General features: G+C 35.8%; 1 protein-coding gene across 6 annotated transcripts in view; it reads left to right on the top strand.

The window, feature by feature from the left end:
• Positions 1–15,563, top strand: part of USP37 (ubiquitin specific peptidase 37) — a 78,872-nt gene that overhangs the window by 22,808 nt on the left and 40,501 nt on the right. For all 6 annotated transcript variants that reach the window (XM_045197981.2, XM_024563883.4, XM_045197983.3 and 3 more), the window contains 3 exons: positions 3,772–3,869; positions 5,175–5,259; positions 9,948–10,106. In XM_045197981.2, the coding sequence (XP_045053916.2) occupies positions 3,772–3,869; positions 5,175–5,259; positions 9,948–10,106 (342 nt within the window). The remainder of the gene's footprint in view (positions 1–3,771; positions 3,870–5,174; positions 5,260–9,947; positions 10,107–15,563) is intronic.

Genomic DNA, 15,563 nt, shown 5'->3' with positions numbered 1-15,563 from the left:
TTGATCAGTTTTGAACTAATAATACTTTTTACACCATCACACTTAGATTTTTTTAAGTTTGGTCTTCCTAGAAGCATACTTTGGATGAATATACTTGTGCAAGTGAATTACTAAATAAGTGCTCATAGGGGAGACCAGTAACAAAGTGGGGAAAGCAGGATAGGGAATGGGAGGAAGCCAGCCAAGGATGCGATCTTAGGTAAAGGTCCTACAGAGAGCAGGTTTCATCTTGATCCAGCAGTGGAACCGTGGGCTTGTCCCAGCCTGAGGTAAGGAACATGGGCTTTCTTGTTCCCACACTGCAGCCTTTGGTTAACAGCTGCCTGGGGCTTTGGCTTTGCCCAGATGGGCAAAATATTTGAAGTAGCCCAAAGCAGTTCTCTGTAGAAGAACTGCCGTTGCTATCTGTTGAAAACACGTACTCTGCAGCTATGAAAAGTATTAAAAGGGATGTGAGGGGCTGTGATGGAGCATCACTATTAATTTCATTCCGCCTTACCACACATTCTTCACACAATGCTTTCCAGTTTCTGGGTGAGACTCTTAAAAACGGAGGGTCAGTGGATGGGCTACAGTCCTTAATTGCTACAAATAGCCTTGAAGCTATAACTGATACTAGCATCTCCCTCTTCTACCCTCATTCTAGATTTGCTGCTCTTGGTGGTTTGCCTGCTTGTATGATTGAGATCTTCATTTCTCGGGGGTCTGAGTTGATTACTGTGTACTTGTTAGGCTGTGGTTGCCGTAATTGCCCAATTATAGTAAAAACGAACATGAGAGTACTAAGAAGTTCCTTTGTGAGTCAGGCTCTTTCAATTGGGCATAAGATTTCTTCATGTTATCTATTCCTACTTACTTAGAACTAATCCCAGATGTACCACTCACATTTTATGATGGATTTATTGCTGTAACTACCTGGTTTTATGACTTCATTGATATGGTAGCATCCAGCTTGTGATGGCTAGCTCTGGTTGCAGAGTCTTTGATAACTCAGTCAGATGCTCAGTCTCTTCCAGGGTCTAGTAATATGCCAGGAGTAGTATGTATACTTTACAAATGATGTATAATTTTCTGCTGTATAGTGTTACTCTCAAATCCTGAGGATCTGGGCTGCCATTCTCCTTGGGAGAGCAATTCTACATGGTGTCTTTGTCCTTAAGTTAGTAATTGGCTCAACTGAGCCTATCATTTTCACTCAAGTGGATCCACACTCATAGCAACAACCAGTCAATTCCATATTCTTCATGATTACTATTTACCTAACATTACTTGTATCAGTCATATATCAGCTATATGACAAATCACTCCAAAACTTAGTGGCTTAATAGTAACTATTTATTGTTTACAAGTTAATGGTCATATCATTGGTTCTGGTTATTTGGCCAGGCTTGGCTGAGTATGACTGGCTTCTCTCATTTTCTCATGCATTTATGGTCATTTGGTGAGTTGTGCAAGGGGTTGGCTGATCTAGAATGGCCTTACTTGTATGACTGGCCATTGGCTGGCTAGTGGTTGGGAATTATGAGGGTGATTGGCCAAGAATCTCTCATCGTCTAGCAGGTTAACTTGGAATTATTTATATAGCAGTGGCAGGGTTCCAAGAGAGTGAGTAGAAATTTGCAAGGTGCGTTTAACTGAAGGATCAGTAGTTACATACACTGTTATGTCTATAACATTCCTTTGGGAAAAGGAAATCATAAGGCCAACTCCTTTGGGAAAGAGACTGCATTTCTTGATGGGCTGGGGGATAACTTTGATAGAAGAAGCGAAATAATTTGGGGCATTTTTTAAACAACTTTATCAAGTTATATTTTATATACACCATAAAAATTCACTTATTTTAAATGTACAATTCAATGATTTTTGGTAAATTTATGGAGTTTTGCAGTCATCACCGTAATCCAGTTTTAGAACATTCCTAAAACTCCAGAAAGATTCATCATGCAGTCTGCCACATTTCTCCAGTGCTAGAGATGTGCAAAAGCCATATTCTCTTCTACTCTATCCCATCCCAATTCAGTATAGATAACTGTGGATAACAGAGGTGTTATCATCAGCAATGGATTTCTGTTGCCATTGACAAACAAGTGATCCAATTCCAGAATCCTCTCCTTAGGGTGTGCTTCCTAGTTCCAGCTGTTACATATAAATCAAGTTCTCCAGAAAGGAGACCCTGAAATGGAAATTAGTGTACAAGTGATTTATTAAGAACGTACTCCAGGGGATATCAGGAAGGGAATGGTGTGAGCAAGACGGTGAAATACAATAAATGAAGCATTAGTATAATCTCAGACCATCCCTTAAGGCAGGGGTCCTTAACCTCCCTAGGCCACGGACCGGTACCAGTCTATGGCCTGTTAGGAACCGGGCCACATGGCAGAAGGTGACCACCTGAGCTCCACCACCTTTCCCTACCTCCCACGTCCATGGAAAAATTGTCTTCCATGAAACTGGTCCCTTGTGCCAAAAAGGTTGGGGACCACTGCCTTAAGGAAATCAAAATAAAAGAATATTAATAGAAATAACCCTGGGTACTGATGTCGGAAACATACCTAAATTGGTGTGAAAGAGAGGATATAAAAATTGAATCACAGGGAATTTGGATTGAGCATATAATCTGTCTGCCACGGGCTTTATTCATGATGGTTCTTCTAAAATAAGCAGTTTTAATCAAAACATGAGCATGTATCTGAATGGACCTGCTCTGTTTATATAGGTTGAGGTATTTAGGAATACTGATGTGGGAAATGGGGCTTAAATTTTATGTTCATGGACTTAAAATAGTTTGTTTTTTAAAGATTTTATTTATTTGTTTTCAGAGAGAAGGGAAGGGAAGGAGAGAAACATCAGTTGGTTGCCTCTTGCATGGCCCCAGCCTGCAACCCAGGCATGTGCCCTGACTGGGAATTGAACTAATGACCTTTTGGTTCACAGGCCAACACTCAATCCACTGAGCCACACCAGCCAGGGCGAACTTAAAATAGTTTAATCACTAGAATTTAAGTGATATTGACATTTAGTTAGTAGTATTTCATAAGAACATTTTGGTTTTGTTTTACTTTTTAAATGTATTTAGTATCAGGCTTGAATAGCTTACTTTTTAGTTGATTATTTTGGTCTTTCAGTAGCTAAATCATTTCATCTGCTCTTGCTTTTAATGAAGAAAATCTATATAATCTTGCTGTCTCTGGTTTGACCTTTATAAAAATAAAATACTCCTTCATTTTTGCTTAATTACTAGGATTATGGATTGGATTGGCTTTTGACTTGGTAATGAAAGCTTATTTTCATGATTTTCATTTGCTTAAGACCTCTTGAGGCTTTTAACACTTTGTAGTCTAACTTCCAAAGAAGTCCATGAATTCAGCACTTGAAAGGTAAAATTTTTAATGACAACTATTTAAAATTAAGAACTACAGAGAACATTATGCTAAGTGAAATAAGCCAAAGAAAGACAAATACCACATGATTTCACTCATATGTGGAATCTAATGAACAAACTGAACTAACAAGGAAAATGGGGACAGACTTATAGATGAAGAGCAGGTTGACAATGACAGGGTGTCGGGGAGGTTAAGGGTTGGAGGGATTGAGCAAAAAAGAAAAAGGACTAATGGACATGGACAATAGTGTGGTTATTGCAGAGGGGAGGGGAGTATAAGGAGACTAAATGGTAATGGGAAAAAGTACAATAAAGATTAAATTAAAAATAAATAAAATTTAAGTACTATATCTTTACACATCTATATTGAATTAAATTATTAACTTTAGGAACAACAAGGCTATGACAGATCCCTCCAGAAAGTATTTAACCAGCAGTAGAGAGAAGCAGCTCAGTTTGAAACAGTCAGAAGAGAATAGGACATCAGGTAAGTATTTGGTTTTTATATAAGCTACTCACTTGTTATATATTGTATAGACTAGAAATAAAAACCTAAACTGGGACATAACCTCTCTGTTCTTCAAGAATATTCCATAATTCATTGCTAGTTTTTGGGCACCAGTTTGTATTCAGTCCTCTGCTAAAATACTTTTAAAGTACTAGGAATATAAAGAAACTTTTATTCTGTTTACAAAGAATCTAGATCTTATCTTCTTTCCGATTTAACTGCCTAGAATTAAGCTCTTTCATTGTCAAAGTATCTGCACCTTAAATGAATCCAAGGAGTTAAAGTGGTTGAAATTAAAGTTCATCAGTGTTGTCACTTACTAGAAGTTTTAGAAGATCTTGAAATTATTGCCTAAAGAATTGCTTAACCTCACCTGTACCCTGTTTTTACAAAATCTAAAAATTAGACTGTCCATGAATTTTTGTCAGTATTTCTTACACTTAACCAATCTCCCTGATACTCTGAACTACTTAGAGATTCAGCTATTGATTTGAATATTATATCAGCTTGAAATTAAGTTGAAGCAAACTAAAATATGGCATCATTTTGATAAATTGGGAGTTTAAGAGAATTCATTTGATCAAGATTCTAAGAATAATCTTTGAGCAGTTCAGAGTTGTGATGTTGGACTCTCACAGAAAGAGGTATCTCCAATATCATTCTTATTTCTGAAGTAATAAAACATTACATAAACTCCACTTAATGGTTTTCAACTTTTATAATAAGCTGATAGGTAGAAAACAATACTTGAAGATGTAATAAGCCTTAACAATGTTGAAGTTAAGGTACATCTTACAAAAGTTGATGTGGAAGAGGAGAGAAGGAAGTAATCACGTGATAAGGTTCATGGAACAAAATGTAAAAGTTTTAAGAATGTTAAAGTTACAGAGTTAGTCAGTAGAACTAAAGAAACACAACTAATAATTGGTTGGAAGTAAGCCAAGAGTAGGGAAATTTCTAATTTTTCCTAATAGGGAGTCAACTGATACTGTTAATGAATAAGTCAAAAAATAGTAGAAACAATATCTAGTGTTACAGAGGAAATAGGAAAAACTAGGTTGTAAAAAGTGGTTAGAAATTAGAAGCGAAATTTTTGGAGCTTGTGGAGCAGGAAAGAATTCTTTGCTATTGCATAGTATTTGATCTTTTAACATTTATATAACGAAAAGAAAGGGAGAAAATAGTTAAGTATAAGTAGGCCTAATGTATAATTTTATTTTTATTATTAACTGGGCTTCAGGGTTGGTTAGGAATTAAGTTGTTCCTGTGTTTGTTCGTTTATAGGGCTTTTACCTTTGCAGTCGTCATCCTTTTATGGTAGCAGATCTGCATCCAAGGACTACTCTTCTGGCAGCACTAATCTTGACAGGTATGCATTGGTTATATGCCCTGTGAAGAACTTGAAGAGCTCTCTTCTTCAGAATTTTGAATGATGGGGTAGACTGTAAACAGCCTTCCTTCTCTCTCTTCCACATCTACTTTTGTAAGATGTTCCATTGACATTGTTAAGGCTTATTGCTTCTGTAACTGTACTCTAAGTGATACCTGATTTAAAATAACAAAATTGATGAGAATCATAGACTCTATAACATTTTAATTAGAAAGTACTCTACAAATGTTTTAGTTCAAGCTCTTCTTTTTTATGTTTTTCTTTTTTTTTTTTTTTTTTTTTTTTTTTTTTTTTTCTTTTTTTTTTTTTCTTTTTTATGTTTTTCAAGGAATGAATAAACTGAGTTCTAGGATGATTTGTACTGAGCCCCTGGGTTGTGAGTGGCAATATGATCAGATTCTAGACTAGTGTATTTTATTTTTCATCATCCCAAATATTAAGATCTCAAGAAATTGCCTTTGTCACCTGTATATTTTTTAAGCTGTCTGTCAAAAGTTCAGGCATTTACTTTAAAAAAACAAGTTTCACATTAGAGGAAAAGGCTAGTCAGAAATTTGATTGCCGAGTCTATAGATTAAGTTTATTGAGATTTATTGGATATAAATATATAAGACATCTGGTAAGCACTTGTCAAGAAGTCATGATTACAGAGGGCGGCACGGAAGAGCAGTGGTAAATGTAAAAAGTGAAGGTAATGGGGGTATATAATAAATACGGTATACAATGAATGACCTATTAAGTTATATTTTGGTTTTTACTAGAATTTTACCACTCAAAGTGGTAAAAACACCTTGATTATTTGTATAAAGTGGTTAAAATGAAGTAAAGAATTTGTTAATATATATTCAAGTATATAAGGCCTTGCTTGGGTGGTATCTGTTCAAGCACTTTATGACTGTAGTGGTAACTAAGTTATTTGAATTTAAGACAGAGGCAGTTTGGCTTGTTTCTGTTTATTAGAAGGGTTTTAAAGGAATTGGAGGTTTTTTTTTTTTAAATGCCTAAATTTGGTTTACAAATGATTTATTAGATACAATACAAATTTCTTCTCAGAATAATAGAATGAGTGTTTTCATTGCATTAAAATTTTGTTTTAATGCAAAGCTGCACTCAAAAATACGGTGAAAATTTCAAGGTCAGTGAGAAAACTAATATTGAGTAAAGACTGACTCCATAAAGCACGTAGAAAACATACGAGTCATGTGTCTAGGGCTGGGTCTTCAAAACTAATGGGAGATTGGAAACTGAACTTGACCCCAGACTAGAACTGGTTTCTTATGTGAAGCTACATGAAGGTGGGTATCTAGAACTGCTCTCTGAACTAGTAAATCAGGGCAAAACCATAAATGTGCTGCTTGCCTGATGTTCCCTGAGCAGATACACAGAAATGGGAATTGCAGTGAATGGTGTCTGCTTTAATGTTACCTGCACAGGGACAAGAATTCTGAAGCACTCACATAAAGTCCCATGCAGATTAGAGGTACAGACAAGGCAACTACTAAGCAGGTCAAGCAGGCATGATCATGGAATGCAGCAAAGAAGAGATGATGAATGTAAATGAAATTAAGAGATTTATATTGGGTTCCTTCGTCTACCCTCCATGTCTTAATAGCATTTGGAGGAAAAAAGACTAAGGAGAATTAAAGCAAGAAATTTGTCAAAGAAATAATAGACGAAAATGATAAAAGTCCACACATGGGAAAAGCCACCTCAACATATGCCAAACAGCAAATACATATATTTTTAAAATCCACATTGTAGAATATGATAGATAAAGAAGTTTTTAAGGCTGTCAGGAGAATATGTCATCTATAATGGTAAAACAGACTGACATTAGCAACAGTAGGGACAGAAGACATGAAGTAATAGCATCAAATAATTCTATACCCAGCTAAATTGTAATTGAAGAATGCAGACAAATAATGCTGCTTTTAGATAATACAAAGATAATTTATTCATCAAAAAGAAAACTGAACAAAGAGTGTAAGTAAGAAATAGCAGTGCACAAAATAATTTTAAAGTGAATTTTTAAATCTAAATACTTTAAAAACTTTTTTGTACAATTAATAAATACATATGGTAGAAACTTCAAAAGTGACAGGGTGCATAGAGTGAAAAGTAAATCCCCCTTTGTTTACTAACTCCTAGTTGTGCATTTCCTTTTTCCAAGGCAACTACTTTACTATTCTTCCAGGGTTACATTTCAAATGTATCCATGCATCAAAAGAATCCATGCATCAAATACATTTTGGTAGTTTTTATAAAATGAGGACGTGGTAGTATTAAAAGCAAAAAATAATAATAAAATATTAGACAATAAGAAATGCAGGAGTGAGGAAGAATATGGGAAAATTAAAATGTTTTAAGTTCCTTTTCTTGTTTGAGAAGAGGCCACAGTAAGTTAGACATATTAGAAGGTTTAAGATGACTTCCTCTTCTGGCCAAGAGGGAATAACAGGGACCAGATTGTCCTCCTCCATGTAATAGCTAAGAAGCTGAATAAATCATTTGAAACAATGGATCTTAAGACACTGGAAATGAGGCAGTGAAGGGGACATTGATCTCTGAGAGATGTGAAACAAATGCAGTTAGCCTTGTGACTGCCCCTTCTATGAGCTTCTTCCTAGAGAAAGTTCTCAGACTGCGACACAGAGGGGGAACCAGGCAAAAAACCTTGTGTTCTTCCCTAGTTCAGGAAATGGAGCTAGGAGTCCAGGGAGACCAAAGAGCTAGAATTCACAGGGTACCAGAGGGGAAAGCTGCACAGAGAAACAATTGCAGAGATCTGCACAAGGTCTATCTTGAGTGCCAATCAGCTTATGCTGGTGAGAACACTAGCCAAGCCCAGGGAAAGAACCACCCAAAAGATCTAAGGGAATAATACTAGGGAGTTCACATAAAGCCAGGCATAGTTCCTATTCCGAAAAGCAGTTTGAATGCTAGGAAAGGTCTTGCTGCATTAGTGAGGAAAATGATCCCTAGACCAATTGCTGCTCTGGTTCCACATAACAAACCTTAAAAGCAAGACTAAAATATATCAAACTGTTTCTAGGTAACCAAACCACATCCCAAAATAAAATTCAAGAATGCTTATAGAAGTCTAAAATACCCAGCACCCAAAAAGAAAATTCACAATGGCTGCTATTTGAGAAAACATTACTAGACTTACTTATAAGCAGGAAAATAAAACTCATATGGAGGAGAAAAATTAATAAATACTGAGGCAGAAATTACAAAGATGACAGAATTAGTAGACAAAGATTTTAAAATAGTTATTAACACAAATCAATAATGGTATGTAAAATACACTAAATGTTTTAAAGAGAAAGATAGCCTGGATTTTAAAGGAAGAATAATCTATTTGCTATTGAAAAAAGAAACAACTGCAATAAAAAGATGCAGATAGGTTGAGAGCAAAAAGATGGAAATAAATATACCTCGCATTGTCCAAACTGCAGTATTTAGGAGTGCATTCACTGAAAGGAATAAAACTGAAAAAGCTAATGATATCTTTTAGGGTAGAGGAACAGGGTTGTGTTTGGGAAGAGGCATTTGGGGCTTTTGTTACACAGGTATTTGACTTATAAAAATTTGTTAAGCTCTACATTTCACTTTTTAAAAAATTAATAAACCTTGTTTTTTAGAACAGTTGTAGGTTCATAGCAAAATTGAGCAGAAAGTGCAGTTTTTGTAAATCTGTCACCACACATGCAACTTCCCTCACTATTGACATCCTGCAGCACAGCAGTGGTACACGTTTGATTTTTATATACTTTTTTGTATAAATATTCTATTTCACAATATTTGTAAAATAACAAAACCAAACACTTGCTGTTAGTTTGCCTAGCCAGACAGTAAGTTGTTTGGAGACAGTTTTCTCTTATAAAAAAGTAAATCATATTCCTGCTTCACAACATACAAAAAATAAACATCCAAGCAGATTAAAGATCTAAATAGGAGGGAAAACAGGTTTTAAAACTTTAAAGAGAATATAGGAAGATATTTCTGTGAATTTATGCTACAGAATGATTCTTAAGACACAAAAATTAAAACTATAAAAGAAAAATAATAAATTTGACTATTCAGAAATTGGAACTTAAAATACCTAGTAGACAAAGGATTAGAATATAGACTGTGTAAAAAATCACAGTCTATATTCTAAATATCTTTTAGAGCCCAATATAAAACGCAAGGGCATACGAAAAGCAATTCAGAGAAGAGTAAACAAATTATATTATAAAAACATTTTTTACTTCGTAGTAATCAGGAAAATAAAATAACAATGAGATCATGTTCCACTCATTAGATTGGTAATAATGTAATGGGAGACCATGTGAAGAAATGGAAATTCATTATTGGTGGATTTTTGGAAAACATCACACTGTCTTAGGATAATGAAAAATACTTCTAACATTTTCATTTCTCAGCATGTAAACTGGAGGAAGTTCTCAAGGAGACTGGGTAATATTGGTTGTGTTATTTTTTGGTAATAGTGGAAAAAGTTAACTGGCCAGATTTTTTTAAGGCGAGGTAAACTAATGCATCATGGTCTTAAAGTAGATAAAAGTGAATAAAAAGTAAAACTATATTTATAGTTTTTCTCAAGCCATTTACTTGGATTTTCTTTGTTTCTTTGTTTCTTTCTTTATTTCTTTATTTATTTTTAGGACTAATGTTTCAAGCCAAATTCCCTCTGCCAAAAGAAGTTTGGGGTTTCTTCCTCAGCCAGCTCCTCTTTCTGTTAAAAAACTGAGGTGTAATCAAGATTATACTGGCTGGAACAAACCAAGATTACCCCTTTCCTCTCACCAACAGCAGCTTCAGGGGTAGGTAAATTTCTTTATTTTGCTTTATTTCTTTTTATAAAGTGATTCAACTGAAGTATGTTTTAATTGGTATAAAAATTGATGAAAGGAGTCATATTAAGTATAGTTATAAAATATTGGCTCATTTATTAAAGATTTCTCACATCCATAAATAAGTTCATTATGTAGTCAAATTTTTGAACTTTGAATGTGTATATACATATAAAGTATTCATCATAAAGCAGAAAATGAGTAATCTCCAATCCCATACACTTCTTCCTACTTCTGAGATAGTTCAGTATTGTTTTATTTGTATCCTCCCCAGTCCCTTCATTCTTATATTTTTATTCAACACAAAATTAAGAACATAGTATAATAATAATAGTATCTTACCTAAAGTGTTCATTATGTGCCAGATACTTGTGCAAACTTTTGGGGATTTTTTTTCATGTGAAGTCTTGCTGTACACAGTCTTTAGATTACTTCACAGGGTAGTCAGACATCACATTTTTAAAAAAGATTTTATTTATTTGTTTGTTTTTAGAGAGAGGGGAAGGGAGGGAGAAAGAGAGGGAGAGAAACATCAGTGTGTGAGAGAAACATCAATCAGTTGCCTCTTTTACGCCCCCAACCAGGGACCTGGCCTGCAACCCAGGCACGTACCCTCACTGGGAATTGAACCAGCGACCTCTTGGTTTACAGGCTTGCTCTCAATACACTGAGCCACACCAGCCAGGGCTCTGTGCTACATTTTTAAATGGATTTTTTTTCTTTCAATCATTGCAACAGCTCAATAAGCTAGATGTATTAAAAGTCTGCTTTTATAGATTAAGTAACTAAGCCTTGGAGAAGTTAATTAACTTGCTCAAGGTGATATATAGTCAGTAGTACAGCAGTAGTAAATCTAGGCAGTTGGATTCCACTTGCATTCTTAAGCACTATGCTACGTTAATTCTCTTTTCCCTCATTTTTTCCACTGCACATTAATCATGAACATCCTCATATTAATATATAACCTTCAACCATGCTAGTATGCATTTAGATTTTTTTTTCCAATTACAATCAAAACATGAACATTTTTTTTTACAATGATAAAATTTAACTTTTAATAAAAATACTAAAATTGTTACAACCAAGAGTTTATCCTTTAGAGTGTCTTCTTAGGTGTTATACATTTGTTCCAGTTATATTACTGTTGCTCAAAGCGTTATAGAAAACCTATAGGGGAAATGCCTTCTTGAATCTGAGATTGAGGATAATCCGTAGTAGTGAGCCTTCTTTTAAAGGTGAATTGAATTTTAGGAGTGAGCAGTGTTATGTGTTGCCAAGTTTGAATTAATAAAATAATGAATATGAAAAACATGAACATTTTTATATTCATGTTTTTAATATTTGTTGGAATTTCCCTACAGTATATATTCTTGGAAGTAGAATTGTTAAGACAAAGGAAGGCACTTTGAATTTTTTTTAAGATTTTATTTATTTTTAGAGACGGGAAGGGAGGGAGAGAAGCATCAGTGTGAGAGAGAAACATCTGTTGGTTGCCTCTCATATGCACCCCTGCTAGGGACTGAACCCTAGGGCGTGTACCCTGACTAGGAATCAAACCAGCAACCTTTATTTTTATAGGACGACGCCCATACAACTAAGCCACACCAGTCACGTGAAATCTTTGATTACACTTACCAAATTGCCTTCCCCTAACCTATTGGCTTGTTTGTTTTTAATTTCACTCAGATTACTCTGTTTGTCTACCAGCTTTAAGATAATTTTTTTACTTGAATGAGTGGTGTTTACCACTTGGCTTATCCATGGTAGTTTATATGCTTCATATCTTAACAGAAAACAGTGTAAAATTTGTAGTGAAAACATTACACTTTCTTCTTTGCTTACTGTTCTTTCCTCTGAACCTCTTCTTTTCTGCTCTTTCTAAAATGTTTACTTTTCAGTTAATTCTTAATTTCTTTTGTTCTTCATTCTCATTGGCCTGCCTCAAATTGTTATATTAGTATTACCCATCCCATTTTATCATCATTTTTCATCCAGATCTTGTCTACCTTGATATTACTTGTCTCACTTTTATAGCCTCCTTTTGTTTATTTTATAGTCTACTTTTGGTCTCTGTCATCCACCTCAGAGTCTTTTGATGTCTTAAGTAGTTACCCTTGGTGCTCCAGTCTCCCTGTCTACCTTCAGTATTTCTTTCATTTTTGTATAGTATCTATACCAATTTCTAGAAATACAGTTTTCCTCTTTTCAGACTTCTTCCAAGCATTAGAATGTACTACTACTTCTGGTTGTGTGAGGAGGCAGGACAGAGGACTTGTTTAAAAAAAAAAAATGAATAAAAGGCTGGACTTCCGGCCAAGATGGAGGAGTAGGTAGACGCACTCTGCCTCCTCGCACAACCAAAAGAAGGACAACAACAATTTAAAACCAAAAAACAACCAGAACTGACAGAAAGTCGAACTGTGTGGAAGTCCGACAACCAAGGAGATAAAGAAGACACATTCATCCAGACTGGTAGGAGGGGCGGAGAGGACTCGCGTCAAGGTGGCGGTGGAACGGGACAGGCCAGGCTGCAGCTGGCAGACACTGCAACCCCACATTCGCGCACAGATAAACCGGGAGGAACGGCGGGGGCGTGGGGAGGGGGGGGGGCCCGGGAGTGAAGCAGACCACACAACCCAGGGCTCCAGCGCGGGGAAATAAAGCCTCAGACCTCTGATTGAAAACACCTGTGGGAGTTGGGGCAGCAGCGGAAGAAACTCCCAGCCTCACACACAAACCCACCCACCTGGGAAGCAGCACCAGAAGGGCCCAATTTGATTGTGAGTGGCTGAGGGAGTGACTGAAAACCAGCAGAGAGTGGAGCAAGCTCCATTTCTCTTTCTTGGCCCCTCCCCCACATACAGCGTCACAGCCCAGTGACCAGTGTTACCCCACCCTGGTGAGCGCCTAAGGCTCCGCCCCTTTATGTAACAGGCACGCCAAGATAAAAAAAAAAATGGCCCAAATGAAAGAACAGATCAAAGCTCCAGAAAAAATACAACTAAGCAACCAAGAGATAGCCAACCTATCAGATGCACAGTTCAAAACACTGGTAATCAGGAAGCTCACAGAACTGGTTGAATTTGGTCGCAAATTAGATGAAAAAATGAAGGCTATGCTAAGAGAAACAAAGGAAAATGTACAGGGAACCAGTAGTGATGGGAAGGAAACTGGGACTCAAATCAACAGTGTGGACCAGAAGGAAGAAAGAAACATCCAACCAGAAAAGAATGAAGAAACAAGAATTCAAAAAAATGAGGAGAGGCATTGGAACCTCCAGGACATCTTGAAATGTTCCAACATCCGGATTATAGGGGTACCAGGAGAAGAGGAACAACAAAAAATGGAAAACTTATTTGAACAAATAATGAAGGAGAACTTCCCTAATCTGGCAAAGGAAATCAACTTCCAGGAAGCTCAGAGAGTCCCAAAGAAGCTGGACCCAAGGAGGAACACACCAAGGCACATCATAATTACATAAGCCAAGATGAAACAGAAGGAGAGAATCTTAGAAGCAGCAAGAGAAGAGAGCAGTAGAGTTAACCTACAAAAGAGTTCTCATGAGACTATCAGCTGATTTCTCAAAAGAGACCTTGCAGGCAAGAAGGGGCTGGAAAGAAGTATTCAAAGTCATGAAAAGCAAAGACCTACATCCAAGATTACTTGATCCAGTAAAGCTATCCTTTAGAATGGAAGGGCAGATAAAGTGCTTCCCAGACAAGGTCAAGTTAAAGGATAAAGTGCTTCCCAGACAAGGTCAAGTTAAAGGAGTTCATCATCACCAAGCCCTTATTACATGAAATGTTAAAGGGACTTAAATAAGAAAAAGATCAAACTATGAACAGTAAAATAATAACAAACTCATGACTATCAACTGAACCCAAAAACAAAAACTAAGTAAACAACTAGAACAGGAACAGAATCACAGAAATGGAGATCACATGGAGGGTTATCAGTGGCAGGGGGAGAATGGGGAAAAGGTACAGGGAATAAGCATAATTGGTAGGTACAAAATAGACAGGGAGGTTAAGAATAATATAGAAAATGGTGAGGCCAAAGAACTTACATGTACAACCCATGGACATGAACTAAGGGGAGAGGAATGCTAGAGGGAAGGGGAGTACTGGACAGAAGGGTATAAAAGGGAGGGAAAAAAGATGGGACAACTGTAGTAGCATAATCAATAAAATACTTAAAAAAATTTTTTAAAGGAAATTTTATAAAGGAAGAAACTTCTGACACATGCTGTAGCATGAGTGAACCTTGAGGATGTCATGTTAAATGAAACAAGCTAGATGCAAAATGACAAATGCTATATGATTTCACTTGTATATGGTATCTAGAGGAGTCAGATTCATGGAGACAGAAAGTATAATAGAGGCTACCAGAGGTTGGGGTAGGGTAATGGGGACATATGTATTGCTTAATGGGGACAGAGTTTCTGTTTAAGAAGATGAAAAAGGCCTGAAAATAGAATGTGGTGATGGTTCCACAACATTATGAATATACTTAATGCCATTGAATTACACACTCAAAATGGTAGATTTTATGTTATGTATATTTTACCACAATTAAAAAATAAACTATAGAGATAGGGAAGAAAAGTATAAATACAGATATAACCACTAAAACAAGAAAATACAAATATTTCTCACAATGAAAAATATTTCTAAAACACACCACATAAGGAAGTAAAATTGTAACATAAAATGGCAGAGTTGAGTCCAGATAGATCAGTAATATCAAGAAATGTGATTGGGCTAACTCATAATAAGAAAAATGTTTTCAAATTTGCTCAGAAAGCAAAACTAAACTGTGCCGTGTATGAGGGATAATCCTAGAGCAGTGGTTTTAAAAGTTTTAAAATAAAGGAAAGAAGAGAGGTTTAGCAGTCTAATGGAAACAATAAGAAAGGGATTGCCATCCTGATACCCAATAAAGTAGAATATGTAAGGACATAAAAGATTATATAAAATATAATTGCATGTTATATTTAATATTTTACAAAGTACATAAATATATTTTATTTTAAATTGTATAAAACAAGTTTTTATATTAAAATGTATAGATACTTCATTTTTGATATATTGCTGAGTTTTAAAGTTCACTGGTATTTCCTTCTTTGGTGTTTAATAATGCTATTAATCTCATTCAGTCAAATTTTCATTTCAAATACTGTGCTTTCATCTCTAGAAGTTTAATTTGGAGCTTTTAACTGTCTTCCTTTTTTTTCCTCATTGTGTTTGTTTTCCTTCACATTCTTGATCACATGAAGCATATTTACAACTGTTTTAATATCCTTGTCTGCAATTAGATTTGATTGTTTTAAGACTTGTAGTTCAGCTCTTTGGGGTCAAATCTAGAGGTACCTTTACTCTTAAGGCTAATTTCATTCCTTCCCTAGAGCATGGGGCCTTGGAGGTTTCT

Source organism: Desmodus rotundus, chromosome 2, assembly GCF_022682495.2.
Source record: "Desmodus rotundus isolate HL8 chromosome 2, HLdesRot8A.1, whole genome shotgun sequence".
Classification (NCBI taxonomy): domain Eukaryota; kingdom Metazoa; phylum Chordata; class Mammalia; order Chiroptera; family Phyllostomidae; genus Desmodus; species Desmodus rotundus.
Note: the sequence above shows the minus strand (reverse complement) of the source record. Positions and strands in the feature narration are given on the sequence as shown.